This window comes from Bubalus bubalis, chromosome 1, assembly GCF_019923935.1.
Source record: "Bubalus bubalis isolate 160015118507 breed Murrah chromosome 1, NDDB_SH_1, whole genome shotgun sequence".
In the NCBI taxonomy this organism is placed as follows: Eukaryota; Metazoa; Chordata; class Mammalia; order Artiodactyla; family Bovidae; genus Bubalus; species Bubalus bubalis.
Genome location: NC_059157.1, coordinates 90,664,156 through 90,689,185, shown reverse-complemented (window position 1 = coordinate 90,689,185; position 25,030 = coordinate 90,664,156). Strand labels below are relative to the sequence as shown.

Here is a 25,030-nt window from a genome sequence, read left to right as displayed (position 1 = left end):
GAGGCACAGGCTGTGGGCAGGAGTCAGAGATGAAGGTCCTTGTCCATATAGTAGGTGGACTGTCCAGACATCAAGGGCGAGGACCTCAGAGAGAGGAGATTGCAGGTAGACCAAGGTGGGGGCCAGTGGGGGATACAGAGACACAACTCTTAGAAAGATGCTGTCTGTTGGGCCACACCACAGCCTACCCTAGAAGGCATGAATAGAATCAGGTAAAAAATTCTTGCATAAGAGGTTGCAAAAAATGATACTGCATTTGCTGTTAATCTTCTTGTGTGTGTGTGTGTTTTTAGTTACCTTATATTATGTGATAATTGCCACTTCAGGTAAACTGTTCCATTTTAGATAGCACTAAAATAACTAGAGATGTCTTTCTTTTGTTGAACTTACATCAGAAAGCAGTAAGTGATAAAGAGATTTTGGAAATGGTTTCCAGTTTGAAAATTATTCCAAGAGTCCAGAGATAGTAAGGACCTGGACTGGGCCTGTAAGTACTATTCAGGAGTAGAGACAAGATAAGTATGAGAGAGATCACACAGGGAAACATAACTGGACTTGAAAATAGAGTGGACACAGGCAAGAAGGAATGTGAAGACAACAGGAATAGGAGCACATTTGAGAATGATGAGTAGATTTTAAGGTAGTTGTGAAACTCACAGATGATTAAATCATTGAATTTGATCATGAGGTTTTATTACACTAACAGGTCAGACACAAGATTGCAAAGAGATTTGGGCATTATGAGCAGTAAAAAAAAAAACAAAACAAAAAAAAACAGAAAAAAAATAGATTACTTTGGAGACATTTGTGTTAAAAGGTAATGACAGGAATAAGAAGTAAATATTAGTTTTAGTCTAGCTTTGATATAATGGAAAATAGTTGAACAACTTTTTGACTCAGAGAAAATCTTGAAGAATCAGGAGAAAGGATGCAGAGTGGATGGAATAATAAAATGGAATAAAATTACCAAGTCAGTTATTTTTAGAAGGGAGAACCCTAAAATTGGAGAGGGATAAAAGAGAGTGAAGGAGGAGAGAGAGAGATTTTGAGAGAAAGAGGGTGAGAGCAGATTTTATATCAGCAGTCAGAGTCTAAGACTGGCAGTAAGGGTGTTGACGATGGGGCATCAGGACGTATCCTTTGGTGTGAAGAGAGCAAAAAAAAAAAAAAAAAAAAGTAGTAAATGTTGTAGGAAATATAGTGATTAATCACATAGAGATAAAAGAATTGCTAAAAAAAAAAAAGTATAGAAAGTCCTAAAATGACCAACCATGTGTATCAATCCAGACTAGTTTGTAAAAGGACTAGACTTATTTTGACATTATGCAATTTCTTCACTTAGTAGAACTCAATGCCAGTTACATCATAAATTTTTTTTATGATATTTCTACCTCTGGCGTGTCTAGCCTGAGTTCTGCCTCTGAATTTCATTAGAATAGAATGTCTTATTTGTAGCTAGAATAAAATTTTAGAAACAGAAAGGATTCAATGATTGTCTACTCCAACCCCCATTTTTCAAAGTAGAAAATTGATGTGTAAGTGGGCAAAGGGGCTCTCTTGAGGGCATGCTACTATCTTGCAGCTGAAAGAGATCCAAGCCAAGCCACTGTCTGCCTTCTCCATTACATTTGGAGGAATTATGGTATTTTTTAAGTTATAATAAAGACTATTGTCAGTTTTGGACTCTTAGGGAGATTCAAGCACAGAATATTGCCAGCTGAATCAAACACCACCCTCAAAAGTTCCTAACCACTTATTTGGGATGTAAAATATCCTTGTTTCTAATGTCCAGTTGCTAGTCAGGCTTTCCAGAGGTCTGCTCTGATGACATTCACTGGCTGCTACCTCTATCTTTAATAGACTTGTTGCCTCTCCAAGCACTTGTGACCAAATTTGATTAACCACAGAAAAAAAGTGCAGTCAACTTTTGATCCTGGATATTCTCAGACAATAATGGGAAGTCTCTGATTATATGGAAGCCTTAAGTAATGCTAAAAGAACTTCTGATTCCTTGAAATTCTCTTCCATGCGGATTCATTTTACCTTCTCTTTGCATCTCCTTTTGCAAGCCCTGCAGTAGAAAGATAGTCCAATGTAGTACACATGGTGTTAGTTTATGGGTCAGGAAATAACCCTTTTCCTGGCTCTGCCACTCATTCTCAGGCTTTAGACACTTCCCAGCCTCTCTCTTTCTTCTATAATAATTTTTGCTCTGCTAATTTCAGAATTTATTGTACAGAAACACAGAAATAAATTTAAAAATATCTGTAAGCTCTCTGCAAATGTACCACATAGACATTTCTTGAACTTTCCTTCTATTTGCATTGACTCTATGAGAATGCTGAGATCTGCTAAGTGAAGCCTTATGCAATGATATATTACAAAATACAACTATAGATATAATGGCTTAAATCAGTATTTTTTGGTGATTGAGTCATTGGCCATTTAAAGCAACTATATTCTAATTATAAAATGACCCTACAAGTACCAAAGTATCCATTCTATTTGTTTTGTCACATCAATTTATTTCTCTCCCTCAGTTCTTGTCTCATCATAACAAAGATTTGGAATGACAGACTACAGCTCAAGCAAGCAGGATTTCTTAGTTCCTGTCTCGGCTCCTGTCTCATCGAAGCAGGGATTCAAAACAACAGACTTGTTACAGCTCAAGCAGACAGATATTTTCTTAAATAGACAGTGGATAGTACACTCCCAAGACATGAGAGTGGGTTGACACTGAAGGAGTGGCCATGATCCTGCTTGGCTTCCCTTTTTAACTTGGGTCTTCTCCTCTTGGCTCTGCCCTGTGCAAAATGCAAATGGGCATACACTCAAGGCCAATCAGGGAAAGGGGCATGTCTGGGCACATGCAAAATGGGGCTGTCACATATTCATCTACATGAGAGTTTTGATTGGCAATTGCAAGTTACATAACAACAGGCTCTATTGTGCATGTCTTTCCCATAATTCAGTCTGTTATCATCAGATGTCTGTATGTATAGAATATTTATGAACCCTTAATAGGCTCCTGGTTGCCTAAGGTTACTTCAGGACAGAGCTGTGCATCAAGGGGGCATGTGCCAGAGTTGGAGAAGCCCCTGTGGTTAATTGTATCCAATGTGTGCCTAGGGTGCATCTGCAGGAGTTGGAAAAGTCTCTGTGGTTATTTTTGTAGTGTATCTCTGAGCTCTCCTGGGTGTGTCTGGGGTGGGGTTTAGAGATCAGCTTGCATCCTTTTCTTCCAGGCCAGGGCTGGTTGCTCATGCCTAACTTCCTGCTTAACAGGTTCATAACATATACGGAGTACCTACTCCATGCTAGGTTGTGCAGTATTTTCATCATAAGGCCTATATTTTGCTTTAAAATCAAGAAAATATGCTTCACCACTTTATAGCTAAGTAGCCTTGACACATACTGAGTGACTTCACTTTCACTTTTCACTTTCATGCATTGGAGAAGGAAATGGCAACCCACTCCAGTGTTCTTGCCTGGAGAATCCCAGCGACGGAGCGCCTGGTGGGCTGCTGTCTATGGAGTCGCACAAAGTCGGACACGACTGAAGCGACTTTGCAGCAGCAGCCTTGTTTATGATCTTTTAAAATTTAGAACTTGCCTATATTATTCAATTACCAATTAAGCCAGTATTGATGAGGGAACCTAACTGAAGCCAAGGAGAAGGCCTAGCTGCCTGCACTTTTATTTTTTCTGCCAAACTTGGTACAAGAGAGGTTATTTAGAATGCTTTGTGATCAAAATAGAAAAAAAATGTACAGGCCAGATTTTTTTTAAATGTAGTCTTAGAATATTTCTGTCTGATTTTATTCCTAGGAAGAGGATATAAAATCAAATTTACTGGGAACCCTGGAATCCCCAGATTACCTTTGGTAATTCTGTAAGCATTGGCCTCCACCTCCACCAGATCATGCAAGCAGCTGAAAAATGTATCCAAACTAGAGATGCAAAGCTTTGGGGGCCCATCTGCTCTAATTTTAGTTTTCTCTGCCCTTCTCTGAAGTCTTGTAATAGCCAAGACAGGGGTAAAAAAGCGACAGAAATTCCATATGACATACTTGTCAACAAATATGTTTCATAAATTGCTGTTGATGGTTCAACTCGCAGGACTCAGAGGACTAGTACTCTATAACGTTTGTTCCCAGTAGCAGTTAGTGTTTTGGCTGGAACTGCCTCCTCCACTTGTTCTGTCGTCTTGACTTTGAAATGGGGTATGGAGTCCAGAGAGCTGCTTTTACTAGGGAGAAGCAAGCTAGTGAATGATTTCAAGCATTTCAGTAGTTTTTAACTAGTAAGAAAGCAAACTGAATGTACAGATACACCCGCTCTGTGTACTTACAAAACTATAACCCGCTTGCTGACATCATGGGTGTGCAACCCATACAGGTACACAGGTTCCCCACTTAGAAGGACCCATACTTGGCTTAACGCTCTGTTGTCACTGTCTTAAAACTCTTAATAATTCTTGAATAACGGGCCTCATGTTTTCATTTTGCGATGAGCTCCACAATTTATGTAGACAGTCTTGGCCCTTATTTCTAGAGATTCTGGGTAATTTTTCTTTTTTTTTTTTCATATTAAGAACTTGTGTGTGGTGCTTAGAGGGGATACAATAAACAATTTTAGCCTGGGTAAACTTTAGGGCTTTAAATAAAAGTAATTGATGTAAATCTTAGTCCATTTAATTTTGTGGGATGAGGAGTAGGAGAAAGATACTAAATTTTTGAGAGAAAATTGAAAACATGCATCATTTTGTAATTTTCTTTTTCATAATCTGCTTATAAAACCTATTGGTATTGATACACATAGCCCTTCTTATTGCTGTGTCCAAGTGCAATATACCCCCTGTCCTGATCTCCCCTGTCCCTGGGATTTTCCAGGCAAGAATACTGGAGTGGGTTGCCATTTCCTTCTCCAATGCTGGAAAGTGAAAAGTGAAAAGTGAAAGTGAAGTCGCTCAGTGGTGTCCGACCCTCAGCGACCCCATGGACTGCAGCCTACCAGGCTCCTCCGTCCATGGTATTTTGCAGGCAAGAGACCTGGAGTGGGGTGCCATTGCCTTCTCCATAAGAGTCTGAGGTTCCTCTTTTACAAAATTGAACAATATTACCTTAAACATACCTCCATGGGATTAAAAGCTCAAACCCATACATTTATAAAGCTATAATATTAGATATTTATAAAAATAAGTCTGTATTCTTTTCTATTCATTTAGAAAAAGATGAATGCTTAGTGTTCTCAAACTTTCATTTTGCAAAGTAGCAAATAATAGAACTGTGTGTGTTATGTGCTAAGTTGCTTCAATCTTGTCCTACTCTGTGACCCTATGGACTGTAGCCTGTCAGGCTCCTCTGTCCATTTGATTCTTCAGGCAAGAATACTGGAGTGGGTTGCCATTTCCTTCTCCAAATAGAACTGAGAGAGCTGGAATTCTGTCAGACCGTGATTATGCTCCTTCCTGGTCCCTGAACTCACTGTTAGAAATGAAAAGCTCAAGCATACATTGAGCAATTTTTTCATGTTCTTTGCAAATTAAAAATCTTAAGAGAAGCCAATATTAAATCTTAAGAGTAGATGGGGGTCTGTGATATATTAAGAAACAAAATACATTCTGAATCTCCCTGTGGTTTTACAGCATGCTTTGGTTATTTGACAGATACTACACAATTCGCTATAGAGAAAAGGATAAGGAAAAGAAATGGATTTTTCAGCTCTGTCCAGCCACTGAAACAATTGTGGAAAATCTAAAGCCTGACACAGTCTATGAATTCGGAGTGAAAGACAATGTAGAAGGCGGAATTTGGAGTAAGATTTTTAATCACAAGACTATTGTTGGAAGTAAGTACTGGAAATTTTGAGTGAGCTTTCTGTACTATTTTTTTCTAATTATAAATTTTTATTTAAATTAGTTGTGTAATATGAGCTAATTCTCATTTTCTATATTTATGAAAATATAAAAGTAAACAATTTGAGCATTAATAATTCAGTATCTTCTATTGTGAGTGTTTCTTTGAAAAATGATTAACATTTGACAGTAACAAGTCATTCCAAATTTATTTGGCCATTGGTCTTGTTTTAAATCAATCTCTGAACACTAACTGAGCCAAAAAATAATGCCATGTATGAATATTCAGTGAAACAGCTGGGCCAGTGAAAATGAACATGCAAAGACTATGGGGCCTGAGGCTTGTTCATCCTTTGTTTCAAACATCATTAGGATCAGTGTTGAAATGACAGTAAATAAAATAATATGCCCAAGTTACAGCAGTAGTTGTAGCTGTCTTCATAATGACTAGTAAGAATTGATTTAGGATAAAGAAGAATGAAACAAATGTCATTTTCTTTTTGTTTTTGTCAGGTAAAAGCAAAGTAAATGGGAAAATCCAAAGTACCTATGACCAAGTCCACTCTGTGGTATGTACCATGTTATTTTCAAGAACAGTCTTTTAAAAATGTCTGTGTTATACTTTTATTTAAATAAGGAAGTGGTCCTTTTATGAGGTACTGAAACTGGATTACCTGCCTAGCTATCAAGTACTGGTATTTGACATTTTAGGAATAAGTTTCTTTCTCAGAAAATGGAGGTAGAAGCGTGAGACCAAATTATCTTTAATTTGTTTAAAGCTCTAAAATTCTGATATTCAACATAGTTAACCTAGTATTTCAGTATTCCATTTATTTTGAGGTTATTCTTATTATCTTCTGTCCCATGAGTTGTTTTCCACCATAAGATGTTTCAAGAGTGAATTAGTAGATGCTCTCCTTACCCTGCCATTGTTCAAACCTTTCCTCTATTTTCTAACATTTCCTACTTAAAAGAGCCAGCCCTTTTCAAAATGAAGAAGCAACTGGTTTGGTTTGTAACATGCCCAGCCTCTGTTCAGGGCAGTCAGTGTCTGTGTATTTCATGTGCCTGCCATTTTCCAGTCTAGAATCCTGTTCACATTTCTGATTTCTTCCTTAAAGTAGATATGTAGACACTTAGACCAGGAATTAGTAATTTAGATTTTTAACAATTTTTAAACTCTCTAATATGTCTGGTCAACTTTTTTTTTTTTTTTTTTTTTTACCAATTTGCAATCTTGCTGGCAATGGAGCAGAGTTGTCTTGATGTAGTACCCTGATTCTCAACATTATGTATTTCCATCACTAAATTTTTGGCTAGTGTAATAATGTAAAATGGCTTGTAAATTTCTATTTCTGATTGCTGATGAAGCAGCACTTAGTTCATTTATTTATTAGTCATTTGTATTTTCCATTTAACGACCTTTAGTTTCAGTTCTTTGTTTATTGGGCATCTTTTGTTTTTTTTTATTGAATCGTCTAAAGACACTAAAGAACAAAGACTCTTTGTGATATCATCTAGAAACATTACTGTCACATTTGTTATCAATTTTGTTTATGGGAATTTGTGAAATAGGCAAGTCTTAATTTGCTTAATGAAGTTATTTGTCTTTCCATTGTCATATCTTCAATTGCCTGATATTTTAGTAAGCTCTTCCTTATCCAGAGATGAGATAAATTATTCTCTGTGTTTTTTTTTTTTTAGTTTTAGTGGTTTGATTTTGTAATAATTTAAACTATGTGGGTTTTATCTTGCTATCTTATATGCAGTAAGGTCCTGCTTTGTTGAGGGTATGTACTTTTCCCAAATACTTTCAGCTTAGTACCAAGTATTGAGTTCTGCCATTCAAGGGACCATTGCTAACGTTCCTTCTGTGGTGGCTCAGTGGTAAAAAAAATCCACCTGCAATGCAGGAGACCTGGTTTCAATTCCTGGCTTGGGAAGATCCCCTGGAGAAGGGAATGGCAACCCACTCCAGTATTCTTGCCTGGGAAATCCCATGGACAGAGGATCCTGGTGGGCTACAGTCCATGGAGTCACAAAGAGTTGGATAAGACTGAGCGACTAACTCACTTCACTTCAAAGTCCCTTTGGCTTTGGCTTTCAAATCCAGTCACAAGGAATAGAGCTGCTCTTCCATTCTCTTCTAGAACAATCCTCACTGTTGTGAATGGTTTCCTAGGAAGCACATCTTATCTCCCACCCTCTTGGCTGTCGTGCTTTAGCTTACATGAGACTCGATGTTGTTTCTTTCATTCCTTCTTCACAGCAATCATATACTAATAATTTGGGTTTCTTTTGGCAGAATATTTCATTTAGGGTTAGTTACTCAGCAAGATCGGGAAAGATGATTGACATTTTATTCCCAAGAAATTTTATATCTTTTCCACATCATAAATAACCATGACAAGAAGGTCCAGGAAGAAATTTCCTGCATCTATGACACAGAGCCAGATATTTGATCACTTCAAGCTGTGAGGCGGAGTACCCCCAACTCTAGCCAGCTCTAACGAGCTGTGGTTTGAAACACTTGGGTATTTCCGAAGGAAAACCCAAACTAATTAAAAAGATATTTTAAGGATTCTCTGTGAGGCTTTCTTCATTGCTACAGTCTGGATAGCACAAAAAATGTTTCACAAACATCCCTCTGTGCCTTTGGGTAGCTCTGGAACATGGGAAAGTTGTAAAAGAACCACTTGGGATAGCCTTTGACCATCTCATGTGACCACTTAGAATTGATTCTGAAAGTTGGTTTGATACTTTATAGAGGTATATATTTTGGGGCTTCCCAGGTGGCACTACTGGTGAAGAACCCACCTGCCAGTGCAGAAGACATAAGTGAGGAGGGTTCAGTCTCTGGGTCAGGAAGATGCCCTGCACGGGGCATGACAAACCACTCCATATTCTTGCCTAGAGAGTCCCATGGACAGAGCAGCCTGGAGGGCTGCAGTCCGGAGGGTCGCAGAAAGAAGGCAGTATTTCAAAAGATATGAAATTAATTCTAGAGTTTTAAGACATGTTGAAAAATGTTTTTATTCATATATGCATGCTTACACCTAAAACTTAAGCACAGCAAAAACTTCTTCACACCTTCTGAAAAGAGATTGGTAATAGAAAAAACAATTTGAACCTGAGGCTATCCATTTTAAGAGATAAATAATATTCAGATTAAAATTTGAATATTAAATGCAGCCCCATCTTAACTTCTGCCCTCCCAGCTGTGCCATGTGGCTTGTAGGCTCTTAGTTCTCCAACCAGAGATTGAACCTGGGGCCATGCACTGAAAGTACCATGCCCTAATTACTGTACCACCAGGGAACTCCCAAATACAGCCCCACCTTAAACATCTTGTTACATTATATACTGTAACTCATGTATCTAAGCATGTGTTCTGCAGGCAACTCTCAGTAGATTTGTGCCAGAGGACACGTAGCAGGTGTCTCTTCTAATTGTTAGTACTTTTGTTATACTGCTTGTTAAATACTTTCAATATCACCCCTGCCTCCATCTCTAGAAAAATGAGAGAAAAGAGAAAACAAAGCCCTGATTCTTCCTATGTAAGTTGTATCACTTGAGATCTGTGTACTAAAAACAGATGATAATTGGGCTATTTTCTTCATATTGGGAAGCAAGAACCCTGTTTTTATCAAGGTTAAATCTAATGTCTACTGTCTGTCTTTTTTTTTATTTTATTGGATTATTATTGATTTACAATGCTGTGCTATTAATAGTTTCAGGTGTACAGCAAAGTGATTCAGTTATACATATACACTCATTCATTCTTTTTCAGATTCTTTTCTCATGTAAGTTACTACAGAATATTGAATAGAGCTCCCTGTGCTACATAGTACGACCTTGGTTATCTATATTATATACAATAGTGTGTGTGTGTTAATCCCAAGCTCCCGATTTATCCCTCCCCCTTGTGTTTCCTCTTTGATAACCATAAGATTTTTTTTCCCATATCTGTAAGACTGTTTTGTAAATAAGTTCATTAAGCTTTATTATATAAAAAATATAAAAGAATGATGGCTAACTTTAATATATTATTAAATAAGTTTTTAAAAACTTAGTCATCTGACTAGTTCACTAACCAATGAATTTCTGAAATATATAGCATTTATTAACAGGTATTTTAAAATTTTAAGTTTAATTACTGAATTAATCCAAATCTCCTGAGAATCAAAATTCCCCTAAAATAGACATCTATTTTCGCCCTTCCATTTTTTTCCATCAGAGGTCCGCCTGTCTTTTAAAAAGGCCATGTCTATCATTGGCAAAAAGAGAAGTAGTATCAGTTTTTAAAGTGTAACAGTTAGTAGATGAGTAAATAAAGAGAAATATAGTCTGATCTCTCCCCCACACACCCAAAGACTGTGTGCAGTGAATACATAGATGCCCTTCCATTCCTAGCAATCATTGACCTAAGCAGAAACTTTAAAACTTCATATCTACACCACCAGTATCACCAAAGGTGGATTTCTGATTCCTCCCTAGCTGACCAGAAATACAGCAATTATCACAAGAAGGATGTTAGAGTCACCTTTAGTCAGCTGTTAGACTGAGTCAGTATCTTTCATAACTTTCATCGGGACATCCTAAAAATGGATTAAAACCAGGATGTAACAGGCCCAAATTCTTCTCACGTGGTTTAGATCTTGAGTCATTGAAATTTGATTTTGAGCAACCCTTAGCGACTCCCTGGGGCCTCATGAAAAAGTTAAATCAACAGTGGATATGCTGATGTCACAAAAACACCAAACGGACAAAGCTGTAAAGAGTAACTCGCAAAGAATAGCATCCTGGTGTTACTATTTCTTTTCTTAACTTTAATTTTTTAAAACTAGTATCAGGGGAAAGGTAGTGCAATGCAGAGTGAATCTAAAGTCCCCCACGGTGTTTGGTTACTGCTGCTGTGGTCATTGCTAGATTTGAGTGGGTTTTCCCTAACCAGGACTGAAAAGGAAGCTGGATGGACCATCAGGGACATTGCCTTTTACCACTTCCGCATCCTCTTCCCACTGAATCTCGCCAACTGGATACTCAGCTACAACGTCCCCTGAAAAGTGGTAAAAGTGAATTTCCTTAGGGCTTTCCTGGTGTCTCAAGTGGTAAAGAATCGGCCTGCAATGCAAGAGATCCAGGTTCATTCCTGGGTTGGGAAAAGCCCCTGGGGAAGGGAATGGCAACCCACTCCAGTATTCTTGCCAGGAAAATTCAAGGAGCCTGGCAAGGCCGCAGTCCATAGGGTTGCAAAGAGTTAGACACGACTGAGCACACACACATGAAGCCCAGGAAGCAAGACAAATATCATCTGATATCGCTTATATGTGAAATGTAAAAAAAATGATACAAATGAAATGATACACAAAACAGAAATAGACCTACAGACATAGAACACAAATTTATGGTTACCAAAGGGGAAAGGAGAGGGGAGAGAGAAATTAGAGAGAGTTTGCCATTAACATATATATGCCACTATATAAAATAGATAACCAACAAGAACCTCTATAGCACAGGGAAATATATTAATAATTCCTATTCCTCTAGCACAGGAAATATAATATATATAGTAATATATAATAATCTATAGAGGAAAAGAACCTGAAAAAAATGTGTTTATATATATATTCTTATAATGTGAGTCACTTTACTGTACACCTGAAACTAACACAACACTGTAAAATTAACTATATTTCAATTAAAAAAAACCTTCTTAGAGGGAGTTAGTACTTGCTCATTAGACTTGGTGCATCTTTGGATTGCTAATTAGGCAAGAGAATAATTATAAGATCTAGAAAGAATTGGATTCTGCAACTAAATGATTTCCTTATTTTCTGGCGGCACAGATATGGTCTTGTCATCATCTTAATAGAAGACTAGTCTGTACTCAGATAAGAACCCAAACAGAGACTGTGTTCCATTATGTCAAGAATGAAATATTTTCTATCTCTTTTTGTCAAAAACTTCTTTGAAATAAATCATCCACAGCAAAGGAAATACATTCTGGGATAATGCCACCGACACAGCAGCACATAGGTGTTTCTGCTATAATGTGATGTGTCTCTGAACACTTCACACTCTGCAAAACATACACTAAACGGCAAGACTCGTGGGGCAAAAAGAGGACCAGCCATTCAAAAATCTTTGGAACTGTAGCCACAACTCTCAAAAAATATTAGTAGCACCTGGAACAATACTGTGGCTCCCCTGGCAAAAATCTCCCATGAGACTGGAGTTTGCCGCAGCAAGGATTTAAATGCTCAGGAATGATAGAGACTATGGATGGCAACCCCTTCACTGAAGCAGGACAGGTGAAGGTAAGGTGGACACATCAAGACAGGGTCCTGGGCCTGGGGAAGAAGGATCCTCTGGGCAAGTGCACTTATTTAATTTTCTTATGATAAACCAAGAGGTTCTCTGCCAGTATGACATCAAAGTTGAACTATTTTTTTTTTATTTCCTTCTGATGGCTATACTTGTGTTCCTGCTGTTCCTCTTCCCTTGCTTGGGCAAAGTTGTGAATAAATTATATTTACATCATTCCTCTTTTGACCAATAGTGTATGAGCCATGCACTACAGAAGCGTAACAGACTGCTGTTTATAATAGCTTTTCCTAGTTATAAATGTAATTCACCCCTGTAAAGAACTTGGAAAATATAGAAAGGTACATAAAATAAAATATCAGATTATAAGAAATTACTACCATTTAAAAAATGACTATGATATATTTCCTTTTGGTCTTTTGTCTATACACATATTGTTATACAATTAGGTTATAATATAAATATAAATTTGTATCCTTTACATTTATACTATACATACTTCCCACTTTGTTAAATAAATGTCAGAAATTTTAACCATAATTTATTTAACAAAACCTCTGCTTTGGAATGATGAGATTGTTTCACATTGTGGTAATAAACACTGTTATACAAAATGATGATTCTCTCTTCTACTACTTCCTTAGGCTAGATTGCTAAGTGGGAAATTACTGGATGTCTTAGTTCATCAGGGCTGCTATAACAAAAATACCGCAGACTGGGTGGATGGCTTAAACAATAAATGAGTTCTCACAGTTATGGAGCCTGGGAAGTCAGTGTTAAGGCACCGGCAGATTTAATGTCTGGGGAGAGCTCACTTCTGGCTCACAACTATCTCACATGGCAGAAGGGTGGAGGGAGTTCTCCGGGTTCTCTTTCATAAGAGCACTAATCCCATTCATCGGGTCTCCACCCACGTGGAGTTATTTACTTCCAAAGGCCCCACCTCCAAATGCCATCACACTGGGGATTAAGTTTCAACATACAAGTTTGTGGGGCAATGCAAGCATTTGCCCTACAGCACTGGGTCCAAATACAATGCAAGAAATAAAGATGCTTCTTTTGAAAATAATTAGTAAACTTTTATTTTCTGTGTTTTTTAAATGTAAGGACTTTAATACAAGAAGAAAAATAGCCAACAGTAAGCATGGTATTGTGGCCCTTCTTTGTTATGGGTATATTGTTTATCAGAATGGGAGCATGTGAACAAATCTTCTTTGCTCACAACTTTAAACACCTGTGTGGTTAAGGATCTCATTCACTACATCCTGGATTGTCAGCAGGTCTAGTACCGGGAATATCTATACCATGCATCCAGGTTAAACCAAGCTTCAGAAAATCAATGTCATGCTTACTTACCCCTTTACTACTACCACTAAGTCGCTTCAGTCGTGTCTGACTCTGTGCGGCCCCATTGCAAGCTTTTAACATAGTAACCACGGTTGTTTCAAGTGTTTCTGGTTTGATAATGCTGGCATCTCTACCATGTCTGCTTTGAATGCTCTGTCCCTTCTGACTAATTTTGGTGTTTTAGTATGTCTTGTAATTTTTAATAGTTGAACATACAGGTACTGCTGCCGCTAAGTCGCTTCAGTCCTGTCCGACTCTGTGCGACCCCATAGACGGCGGCCCACCAGGCTCCGCTGTCCCTGGGAGTCTCCAGGCAAGAACACTGGAGTGGGTTGCCATTTCCTTCTCCAATGTATGAAAGTGAAAAGTGAAAGTGATGTCGCTCAGTCGTGTCCGACTCTTCGCAACCCCATGGACTGCAGCCTACCAGGCTCCTCTGTCCATGGGATTTTCCAGGCAAGAGTACTGGAGTGGATTGCCATTGCCTTCTCCAACTTACCCCTTTAGCTCAATCTAATTCTGCTCTGTATATTTCCTGCTGTTCTTTTATCCTGTTTCATGCCTCTCTCTTGGCTGTCTTATCCTTGGCTCACTATCCCCAGTGAGGACTCCACTGTGAGGTTAACACTAAATGTGCCCCTAGTTCAAGTCGCTCTCTCCATGACATCCAAACTTACTGTGGGACATCTGAGGGAATTTGGAAGAAGGGAGAAGTCACAGTCCTCTGAGACCTGCCCTTCCAATTTTGAGGTCCTCTGGGCATAAATACATACACAGTTGTTAAAACTGCAGGCTTTGGAAGTGGGAATGTCTGGATCTGAGTCCCAGCTCTGCCTTCCTGGGCAAGGAAAAGCTTAGCATCAGGAGTTCACAGTGGTTGTGTGTCTGAAGCAGCAGTGGGACATCCTGTAACAACTGTAGGGTTGGTTGATTGGTTTTTAAAATTTATTTATTTGTTTAATTGGAAGATAATTACTTTACAGCGTGGTGATGGTTTTTGCCATACATCACCATGAATCGCCGCAGGTATACATGTGTCTCCCCCATCCTGAACCCCCTCCCTCCTCTCTCCCCACCCCGTCCCTCTGGGTTGTCCCAGAGAACTGGCTTTGGATGCCCTGCTTTAGGCATGGAACCTGCACTGGTCATCTATTTTACAGATGATAATATACATGTTTCAATGCTATTCTGATTGGTTTTAAAAGAATGTATAGCTTAAAATCTTTTTTTGAGAGGGAATATAAAGACAGAATTTGACTGGTTCACTGGTTCAAATTAAGTGAAAATACACTAGGATTCAATCCAGAGGATTTCACTTCTTTCCATTGCAGTTTCTAAGTAAACCAAACTAATGGGAATTTTGAAGGAACTGCTTCTGTCAAATCTTTGGACATTTATGGGGAAAAAATAAATGAATGCAATAAAACAGAGGCAGATATATGTACTAAAGATCTTTCCAGCAACCGTTAAACCAGTGTCATGGAGAGCTTCACATAAGGCAAGAAAGGACTACTTCCAGTATTAAAATTATTTTTTAAGTTAACTCATAACTCAAAAGCTGTATCTCTTTCTCTTTTCAGCCAGCATATGTCCCAAGAAAGCTAATCCCAGTGACAATCATCAAGCAAGGTAATTTGCATGTCTGCTCTGGACATATGCTTAGAACTATTTTAATATGCTTTTTAAACTGAGATAATTAAACATAGCACATATTTTTTAAAAAAATATTTATGCTTATTTTTTTGAAAAATAATTGCCTAGTAAATTAGAAGTTAACAGATAATTTTGACTCTACAAATAGGCCAGGTCTTGGCAAGGCATATTGGTTGAACATCTGGGGAAAGAACAACCCTAACAAGTGTTAAATTTTAAAAAAAAACAATTAAATATGTGTGGCTTTCTTCAGGATTAAGATCATTTAGATGTAGGAAGTCATTAATAGGATATTTTGGATTAATGAAATGATAACTGTGATTTAGAGCTCACTTTAAGAACTGTAAAGAAATCCAGATCTCAAGAGTTATGTCTTATTTCAGCATCTAGTCATTTTTGTTTTGACTTTCAATTTTTCAAATTATTTAAGACTCAATTATTTCCAGAAAGTTTTGTGGTGGAAGAGATTGGGCACTTAAAATACTAATTCATTTTTAAGAAAACACAGTGCCTCAAGTGTATTTTCAAAATGGGGCCAGTTAGTATTGGACTTATCCATAGCGTCTTTGCTTTGAGGATATACATTTTCTAATTCATTTTATTTACTGAGTGTGTCATTGCCTCATTTGTGCAAGTTATTTAACTTGGGTAGGCTGCAGGGAGTGGAGCTGAGAAAGGAAATTTTAAGCTAATTAGAATGGAACACTTTCTTTACTTAAAGGCATAGGTGTTAGGATGTGCCTTCTAGCTCTTTTGTTGGTTGTGTAGCCAGCCCAGTGAATTCCTTTCTATTAATTAAAAAAGGATCAGATTTCTCCAGTGCAGATGGCTTTACGTTATTAGCTTCATTCTGCTTCTTGACTGTATTTTTTTTTTTTTTCCATTCACACTATTATCTTTTGGTCTTTCAACAGTGATTCAGAATGTTACACACAGGGCCTCAACTAAATCTCCAGATAAGACCCCCTATGGAGGAACAATACTGGGTGAGTCTGCCTTGAAATCTACATCTACATTAAACAAATCAGGCTCTTGTTTTGATAACAAGGCTGTTATAGAATTTTACACTGTGTGCAGGTCTGCTAAATCGATGTTGGTTCATTTCCTTTCATTGTTTAGCATCCTGGCTTGTGTCCATTCCAGGCTAGGATCCAGGAGTGTTAGGGAAACAACTCCAGCCTGTACCTATTGGCTCCCCTCCTACCTGCCTACCTGTTGCTATTGTGAGAGAGTCTTTGTCATATTGAAGAACTCTCTTAAAAGTTATTATTAGTAATGGTGTTTTTAATCTTAAGGAGGCATTCTACAATTTTTAAGTCTGTGGATTAAGTCACATTATTTTGGTTGTTCAGTTCTGAATATGAAAAAAGATTATGTTTAAAATTTACTGTCATATTTTTTCCTAGATTTTTAAACTTTGGGTTGAAATTGACTAAGCAAAATAAGCTCTAAGCATCATGGTTCCAATGCTCTGAGCTTTGTTTCAGGATGCATTTTCTTTTATTACATCTGTTTTCTTGCAGTGCACCTTGTTATCCCAGGCCTTAATGAAACCACCGTAAAACTTCCCACTTCCATAATGTTCGAGATTTCAGAGGCAATCAAGACACAGTTAGGTAAGCGGCCAAGATTTATATGTGAATATTGCAGTGACAATATTAGCACTGATATTCCTAGGATGTCCAAGGGATCTAGCCAGTGAGCGCTTTGGAGATCTCAAAGGGAAGAGAAAGAGACAAGCATGTGCATGTGAATGGGAATAAAAGACTGTACAACTGCTGTGGAAAACGATATGTCCATTCCTCAAAAAATTAAAAATAAAATTACCATGAAAGAAAGTGAAGGTGTTAGTTGCTCAGTTTTGTCTGACTCTTTGAGACCCCATGGACAGTAACCCGCCAGGCTTCTCTGTCCATAGAATTCTCCAAGCAAGAATCGTGGAGTGGGTAGTCATTCCTTTCTCCAGGGGCTCTTTCTGGTCCAGGGATCCAACATGAACCTAGGTCTCCCACATTACAGGCTTTACCATCTGAGCATCAAGGATCAAACTACCTGACCCAGCAATTTCACTTCTGGTTATATAACCAAAAGGATTGGGAGCAGTCTTAAAGAGATATTTGTACATTCATATTCACAGCAGCATTATTCACAATAGCTAAAATGTGGAAACAATGCAAGTGTCCATCAACAGATGAATGGATAAGCAAAATGTGGTGTGTGTATGTATGTATGTGTGTCTATATATATATACACACACATATATGTGTGTCTATACATATTTGTGTGTATATATGTGTGTATATACACACATACACACCATGGATAATTATTCAGTTTTAAAAGGGAAGGAAATTCTGACATTTACTATAGTATAAATGGACCTTGAGAACATGATGCTAAGTGATAAGAAGTCACAAAACACAAAAGACTGTTATTTGAGATACCTTATTTGAGATACCTAGAGTAGAGAGATTCATAGAGACAGAGAGTAGAATGGTGGCTTCCAGAGACTGGAGGAGGAGAAGAATGAGGAATTAATGTTTAATGGTGAAGAGATTCAGTGTTACAAGATAAGGGGAGTTCTGGACATGGATGGTGGTGATAGTTGTACAACATTGCAAATGTATTTAATACTGTTGAACTGTACAGGTTCAACAAAAACTGTATAGGTTCAAAAACGGTTAGGATTTTTATGTATCTTTCACCATAATGAAAAAATTGGAAAAAGAAGTAAAAAGTAGACAGGATGGAGTGTTGGAGGTATTCAAATAAATAACATTCTATAGGGAAATAGTTACTTTATATTTTTGAAGGAAGAGTGAATATTGATCCAATTATCCAAAATATACACATTTATATAGTAAATTATACTTATCATACTATACTATCAAGGGACTGCTAGATATTTTCAGTGGGAACTGAGGTAAAGGTCAGGTTTGTTTGAATTACTATTTACTTGAGATGGATACTGTTTCCTACTTCTAGAAAGAACCTGAGGGTTTCCCAGGTGGCACTATTGGTAAAGAACCTGCCTGTCAATGCAGGAGATGTAAAAGATACAGGTTTGATCCCTGGGTCGGGAAGACCCCCTGGTGAAGGGCATGGCAACTCACTCCTATATATTTGCCTGGAGAATCCCATGGACAGAGGAGCCCCATAGGTGGGCTACAGTCCATAGGGTTGCAAAGAGTTGGACACAACTCATTTGACTTACACACACACACACAGATAAAACCTGATATGATTTTAGTGTTTAAAAAACATAAAACAACAATTTTGGGGGGAAAAAACAGCAAAACTCCTTTAAAGGGCCCCCAGGAAATAGTTGGAGTGGCCAGTGGGCTAAGCTAGTTGCTTCATTTGAGTATCACATTGGTCTGAATTCTCTCTGTAGCAGAGGATCTCATCGCTGATGAAACATGAGAAGCTCTGATGGATTTGTTACACTGCTGGGACTCACCATGCTTCATCAAGGTTGAGATCCTCTGCTATAGAGAGAATTCAGACCAGTGATTCAGTTGTTTCTGGGGTGACACCTGAGAATTTGCATTTCTGCCTAGTACCCAGGTGATACTGATGCTGCTGATCTGGAAATCACAATTTGAGAACCTCTAAAGTCTGGAAAATGTGTCTCTGGTAAATGTCCTGGGCCACTGATAAATATGGAGGAATAAGGCAGGATGTAGTAGAAACTGAATAAGACTTTAAAATGTAGAATATTCTCCTTGAACTAGCTAAGAACTTTAGCACTTGTTATAATCGAATCTTCACATACTACGAGTTTGAAACAGGTCCAAGCCCCTGTTTAACAACGTTTCTTCAGCAAATATTTAGTAAAGATTATTTGATGCCAGAACTACAAGTGGCAGGGGAGGAGACATGATGGTGATTTACACAGACATGGTATCTTACTCATGCAGTGACCTCAGACTTAATTTCTCCTCCCTAACTAGAGGTTTCACCTATTCACTTATTTGATGTGACGCAATCAGACTGTAACAGTTTTAAAAGACAGACTCTTAAGTTCTCCTTAGCTATAATTTGAGAATTTCCTGGCAGAAAGGGGATCAAAGCCTTGAGTGAATAGAGAGGATTAATCAGAGGACTATTATTCTTATAATTTTAGAAAATTTTTCAGAATTGATGCATCACCATTTTGCTGCTGCTAAGCCACTTCAGTCGTGTCCGACTCTGTGCGACCCCATAGACGGCAGCCCACCATGCTCCCCCATCCCTGGGATTCTCCAGTCATGAACACTGGAATGGGTTGCCATTTCCTTCTCCAATGCAGGAAAGTGAAAAGTGAAAGTGAAGTCGACTTTTAGCGACCCCATGGACTGCAACCTACCAGGCTCCTCCATCCATGGGATTTTCCAGGAAAGAGTACTGGAGTGGGGTGCCATTGCCTTCTCTGGCATCACCATTTTATTAAGATGTAAATATATTTGCCAGTAGATCTTTGTGATTTTGTGCAGTCCTTACATTTGTACTGTAAAAATATTCATATCTGTTAGTCTTATGGTGAGTTATTTACAAGAATGTAGACGAGCGATTCTAGGCTTCCTTTCTTTAATTTGTACATCAGACTTGATCACCTCCTGATTAGCTATAAATCCTTAGACTCAACTCCACATCCTCTAAATGCTGTGCTAAAGCCAAGAGGATTCCAAAATAAATTCCCTCAGTGAACCTGTGTTTAGAACCAGAGCTCAGGACTCTTGCACTCACCAGTTCTCTGCCCAGAGCCTATGTATTTAGCCCTGTGCCTGGCAAAGATTTGTTTAGAAGGAAAAGAAAAGGAAGGAGCTGACTGATTTCTTACTTATTCAGCCCCTAATCTGTTCATCAAAATACAAAAATCAGAATTTGTGAAGGAGACTGAAAATGAACAGAATTTTTTCCCAGACTACTGCTGTCATTTTTGAACTGGGAGGTATTTTAGTTCTTAGTTTTGATAGTATCTATTTCCAATTTTTTTGTTTTGGTTTTGCAAATTTCCACCTGCTACCTTAATATCAATTCAGTATTTTGTTTTCTCTAATTTAGAGAATTAAACATTTGGTTTGCTTTGTTGTCTGCTTTTTTTTAATTCTGATACAAATCACCAAGGCTTCAGGATTAAGTGTGATTTTAGTGGAGAAAATTCTATGCAAATAGAAAATGCCTTTTAAAGCTTATTTCTAGGGAAACACCTATCTTTAATGCATGGCAAATTTCTGGCACATTGAAGAGACTAATAGGCAATATGTTTGAAAATGTCCAATAAATCCATCAAATGTACCATCTTAGACTATGTTCACAAATAACATTTTAGATTTACTGGGTTTTTTTTTAATGAAAAATGAGCATAACATTTCTTTATACCAATGAGGGAGAAATAAACTGTCCTGAAGTTATTTATCACTGTCATTCAGAAAAGTCATACTGTGTGAGGGGCAAATCCTAAAAATAATATCCTCATTCCAGCAGATCCCAACACAGGACATCAAGAAATTAATAGCTTTTGTTCTGAGAATACATGATGTGAATAATGAGAGAAATAAAAACTAGTGATATACATACTTCCCCGGGACATAAAAACGGTTTGTCAAAACCAAGACTTAGCTTGCCAAGAATGAAAGGAACCAACTGTGTTGAAAAAAGATACAGAAGAATCAGAGAGGAAAAGGAATTTCCTGGGTTTGAGGCCATGCTCTCATGGCATTTTTACTCTGCTGTTGCCAAGGCTGGTAGTACATGCATAGTGTAGGTGAATACTTATGGCTTGATAGAAGTCATAAAGAGTCTCCATTCAAGTATCTTTCCCTTCAACCAATTTCTCTTATGTCTGAAGTCCCATATTTAGAAATACGATATTCCCAGGTGGTGCAGTGGGTAAAGAATCTACCTGCCAATGCCGTAGATGCAAGAGACATGGGTTCATTCCCTGGGTTGGGAAGATCCCCTGGAGGAGGAAATGGCAGCCCACTCTGGTATTCTTGCCTGGAAAATCCCATGGACAGAGGAGCCTGGTGGGCTACAGTCTATGGGGTTGCAAAGAGTGGGAGACGACCGAGCACATGCACACATGCCTCTGTAAGGAATTAGCGATGTGTAGAGAATACAAATACCTCTTGGGAAGGAAGTTAACCATTTTTCTTCATTAACAGTCTAATTTAGTTTAATGTAATTGTAATTTATTGTAATTAGTTTAATATGCATGCCTAACAGCATGCATAAAGAGCTAAAACAAAGCAGTTCAGAGCATTGCCTGAAAATCTAGGATGTGGAGGTTAAAATAAATAATTTTTTAAATAAATAAATACATAGTCCTAGTTAGCTAAGGAATTACCAAGAGCATAGGATATTACACAAGAAGGAAAGGATTAGCAAAAATCATCCTGAAGGAGAAGATGACACTAAAAAAGAAGAACATTGAAGATAAATCTTATAATCTTACATTAAAGAAAAACCTTCCTTTGTTACATGCTGAAAATAACAAAACTAGAGCTCATCAATGTTTGGACTCAAGAGGGAGGGGATATATGTGTAATTATAGCTGATTTGCATCATTGTACAGCAGAAAACACAACATTGTAATTTTCCTTCAATTAAAAAATAAATTTTAAAAATTGTAATCTGAAGGTTTTTTTTCCTGTGCCAGCAATCACAGTTCTAAACCAAAGTTCTGACTACAAAAGAAGCAGAAAAGAAATGTTGATGAGATTTAGAAATCTAAAAAAGGATTTATCATAAAATTATGCTGAATCTGTTTAGTTTTCTAGTTATTCCAGAAAAAGTCCCTTCTTGTTATGCCCTGCTACACTAATTGAACAATGGTATTAAACATTTCTGTTGTATAGACATGTTGTGCAGCTTCCCGTGCACAGAAACAGAGAATGCACACTTGACGGATAGCTAAGGCGAGGAAATGGCACTTGTGACGCCTGTTCCTAGCGGTTCAAATCACTCCTGAAAATCATTAGCTCTAGGAATCGATTGTATGCTTCCATGATACAGACTGAAAATTGATTTGCTTCCATGGTCTTTGTGAAAGGCATGACTTTATAATTGTCTTTAAGATCATCAAAAAAGAAGTGTTTTGTGCCCATGTTAACTGAAAAGAAGAAAATGATCTTTATGTCGGTGATGTAAACTCCGGGAGGAAATTACAAAATTTGCATCCTTAAAGAACTTTGAGAGAACAGATTAGATCAGTAGTTTTCAACAGAGGAAAATTTATCTCCCCCCTCCCCTTCTTCTGGCAACCGACTCCAGACTCCAATATTCTTGCCTGGAGAATCCCACGGTCGGAGAAGCCTGGTAGGCTATAGTCCATGGGGTCGCAAAGAGTCAGACATGACTGAGCGACTTCACTTTCACTTTCCCCTTCTTCCCACTCTGGGATATTTGGCAGTGTCTAGAGACATTTTTCGGAGAAGGCAATGGAAACCCACTCCGGTACTCTTGCCTGGAAAATCCCACGGTGGAGCCTGGTAGGCTGCAGTCCATGGGGTCGCGAAGAGTCAGACATGACTGAGCGGCTTCGCTTTCACTTTTCACTTTCATGCATTGGAGAAGGAAATGGCAACCCACTCCAGTGTTCTTGCCTGGAGAATCCCAGGGACGGCGGAGCCTGGTGGGCTGCCATCTATGGGGTCACACTGAGTCGGACACAACTGAAGCAACTTAGCAGCAGCAGCAGCAGAGACATTTTTGGGCTTCCCGGGTAGCTCAGATGGAGAAGAATCCTCCTGCAGTGCAGGAGACCCTGGTTCGATTCCTGGGTCAGAAAGTTCCCCTGGAGAAGGGATTGGCTTTCCACTCCAGTATTCTTGGACTTCCCTGGTGGCACAGATGGTAAAGAATATGCCTGCAATGCAGGAGACCTGGGTTAAATCCCTGGGTTGGGTTGGGAAGATCCCCTGGAGGAGGGCCTGGTACCCGACCTTAGTATTCTTGCCTAGAGAATCCCCAAGGACAGAGGAGCTTCGTGGGTTACAGTCCTTGGGGTTGCAGAGAGTCAAGACACTGAGCAGCTAAGCACAGTAGAGATATTTTGGTTGTCCAGCTGTGGAATCCAGTGCATAAAGCCCAGAAATACTGTTGAATATCCTACATTTCACACGAAAGGCCCCCATAATAAAAAAAAGAAAAGAAAAGAAAATATACAGTCACAAATGTCAGTAGTGCCAAAGTTAAGAAACCCAAAGAGTTCCTTATAGCCTTAAGACTTAAGGCTTAAGATGGGATTTTATCCCATCTGATTATAATCAGTTCTAGGTGACATGATCAGTGGATCTCAAAGAAAAATGAATTCTTTCATGTTACTAGACTTTCAAAATATTGTAAGTAGGTCATTGATTCAGTGTGCCAAATAGATGAATCGAATTAATCCTACATGCATTTTTTGAAATGGAGAATGTCTTAATCATTGGGTAGCTCTGGCACAGAAATGTACTTTCGTTGAAGAAGAATACCTGAATTTTAGAAGTTTCCTGAATAGTTGTCAGAAGAGGAAAAAAAAGAAAAACAGATTTCATTTTTTACACTGAATTCCCACACAGACCCAAAGAAAATATCTATGTTGATATGTGGCTCAAATAAATAACCTTTTGTAATTTTTAACCATAAATATCTTCAAATATCTTAGTTTCCTGTGTACATTATTTATGTTTTTCTAAAACTGTATTGCCATAACCTATTACATTTTTACCATATATAATAATGGATAATTTCTTTTCCATTAAAAAAAATTTTTTTTTAATTAGGAGTAATTGAGTATAAAATTCCAGGGAGCATTTTGCTATACAACCTATGTCTTCAAGAAACTCTGTTTGTGAATCAGAATGACTTGAGAGCTAGCCAAGTACTGGGTTGTCATTTTTTTTCTTCCTTCCAGTGCCAACTTAGATCTTAAAGTAGTACCTAGGGTTAATGAGAAGGAATTCTGAAGGCTGCCACTACTAATCCTAATCACTGGTAGAAATGCACAGTAATTGTATTGACTGCCTGGTGGGAAGGGATACTAGCAGAATAGTCTTGAAATAGTCTGTTGGTTGATTGTTTTGAGGGAATTATATTTGGACACTGTTATGAGGAAGTGAGGTAAATTGTTTGTTCTCTGATTTTTTAGCTAAGAATGAAACCTTGGCATTGCCTGCTGAATCTAAAACACCAGAGGTAGAAAAAATTCCAGCACTGCCCATAACAGGTAATGAGATCCCTATGTTTATTAACTTTGAGAAAATACATAATATATTTTTTCAAATATTAAGTGATTGATAAGCCTGTATTTTTTTTTTTCAGTGAAGAGCCAGTAGGAAGTTTATTTTGATCATAAGCACACAACAATAGGAGACTCTGGGTCTTTAATGTTTGGGAAAACAACAGATGCAAAATGAACAATTGAATTATATAACTGATCTGTAACAATAGAACCTGCATTATTCACTCCAGGTGAAAATTGTTACCTCAACGTTCTGAAATATTTTTATACTAAGATGTAATGCCATGATTTTGGTGCTTTCCATTTATAAGAAGACATGAGAGCATTTTTCAGTTCTTTACTTTCACAAGTGATTGGTTTAAAAAAATACCATTATCCATACTTTGATCTATGAAAGTACCCTGGAATAATTTAGTAAATGGCTGTTGAAGATTAACGACCTTCATGAAGAAAATACATAATAGTTCATTTTAAAAATCCTTTGAAGAATAAATTCAGTGTGCATTTTCCCCAGTTTATCAACCATTACTAACAAACATTCAGCATTTTTTCTGTGAACAAACTGCCCAAGTCCAGCCCATCAGGAAAACATTATTTTCTGAACTACAGACTCTTTGCCAGAGCAGTACCACCTCATT

At 37.9% G+C, this 25,030-nt stretch overlaps 1 protein-coding gene across 50 annotated transcripts in view; it reads left to right on the top strand.

Moving 5' to 3' along the window:
- The window catches only part of LOC102400543 (ABI family member 3 binding protein), a 295,359-nt gene that overhangs the window by 124,043 nt on the left and 146,286 nt on the right, over window positions 1–25,030 (top strand). For all 50 annotated transcript variants that reach the window (XM_044941166.2, XM_044941140.2, XM_044941123.2 and 47 more), the window contains exons 5-10: window positions 5,669–5,850; window positions 6,371–6,426; window positions 15,112–15,160; window positions 16,099–16,170; window positions 16,708–16,800; window positions 24,300–24,377. In XM_044941166.2, the coding sequence (XP_044797101.2) occupies window positions 5,669–5,850; window positions 6,371–6,426; window positions 15,112–15,160; window positions 16,099–16,170; window positions 16,708–16,800; window positions 24,300–24,377 (530 nt within the window). The remainder of the gene's footprint in view (window positions 1–5,668; window positions 5,851–6,370; window positions 6,427–15,111; window positions 15,161–16,098; window positions 16,171–16,707; window positions 16,801–24,299; window positions 24,378–25,030) is intronic.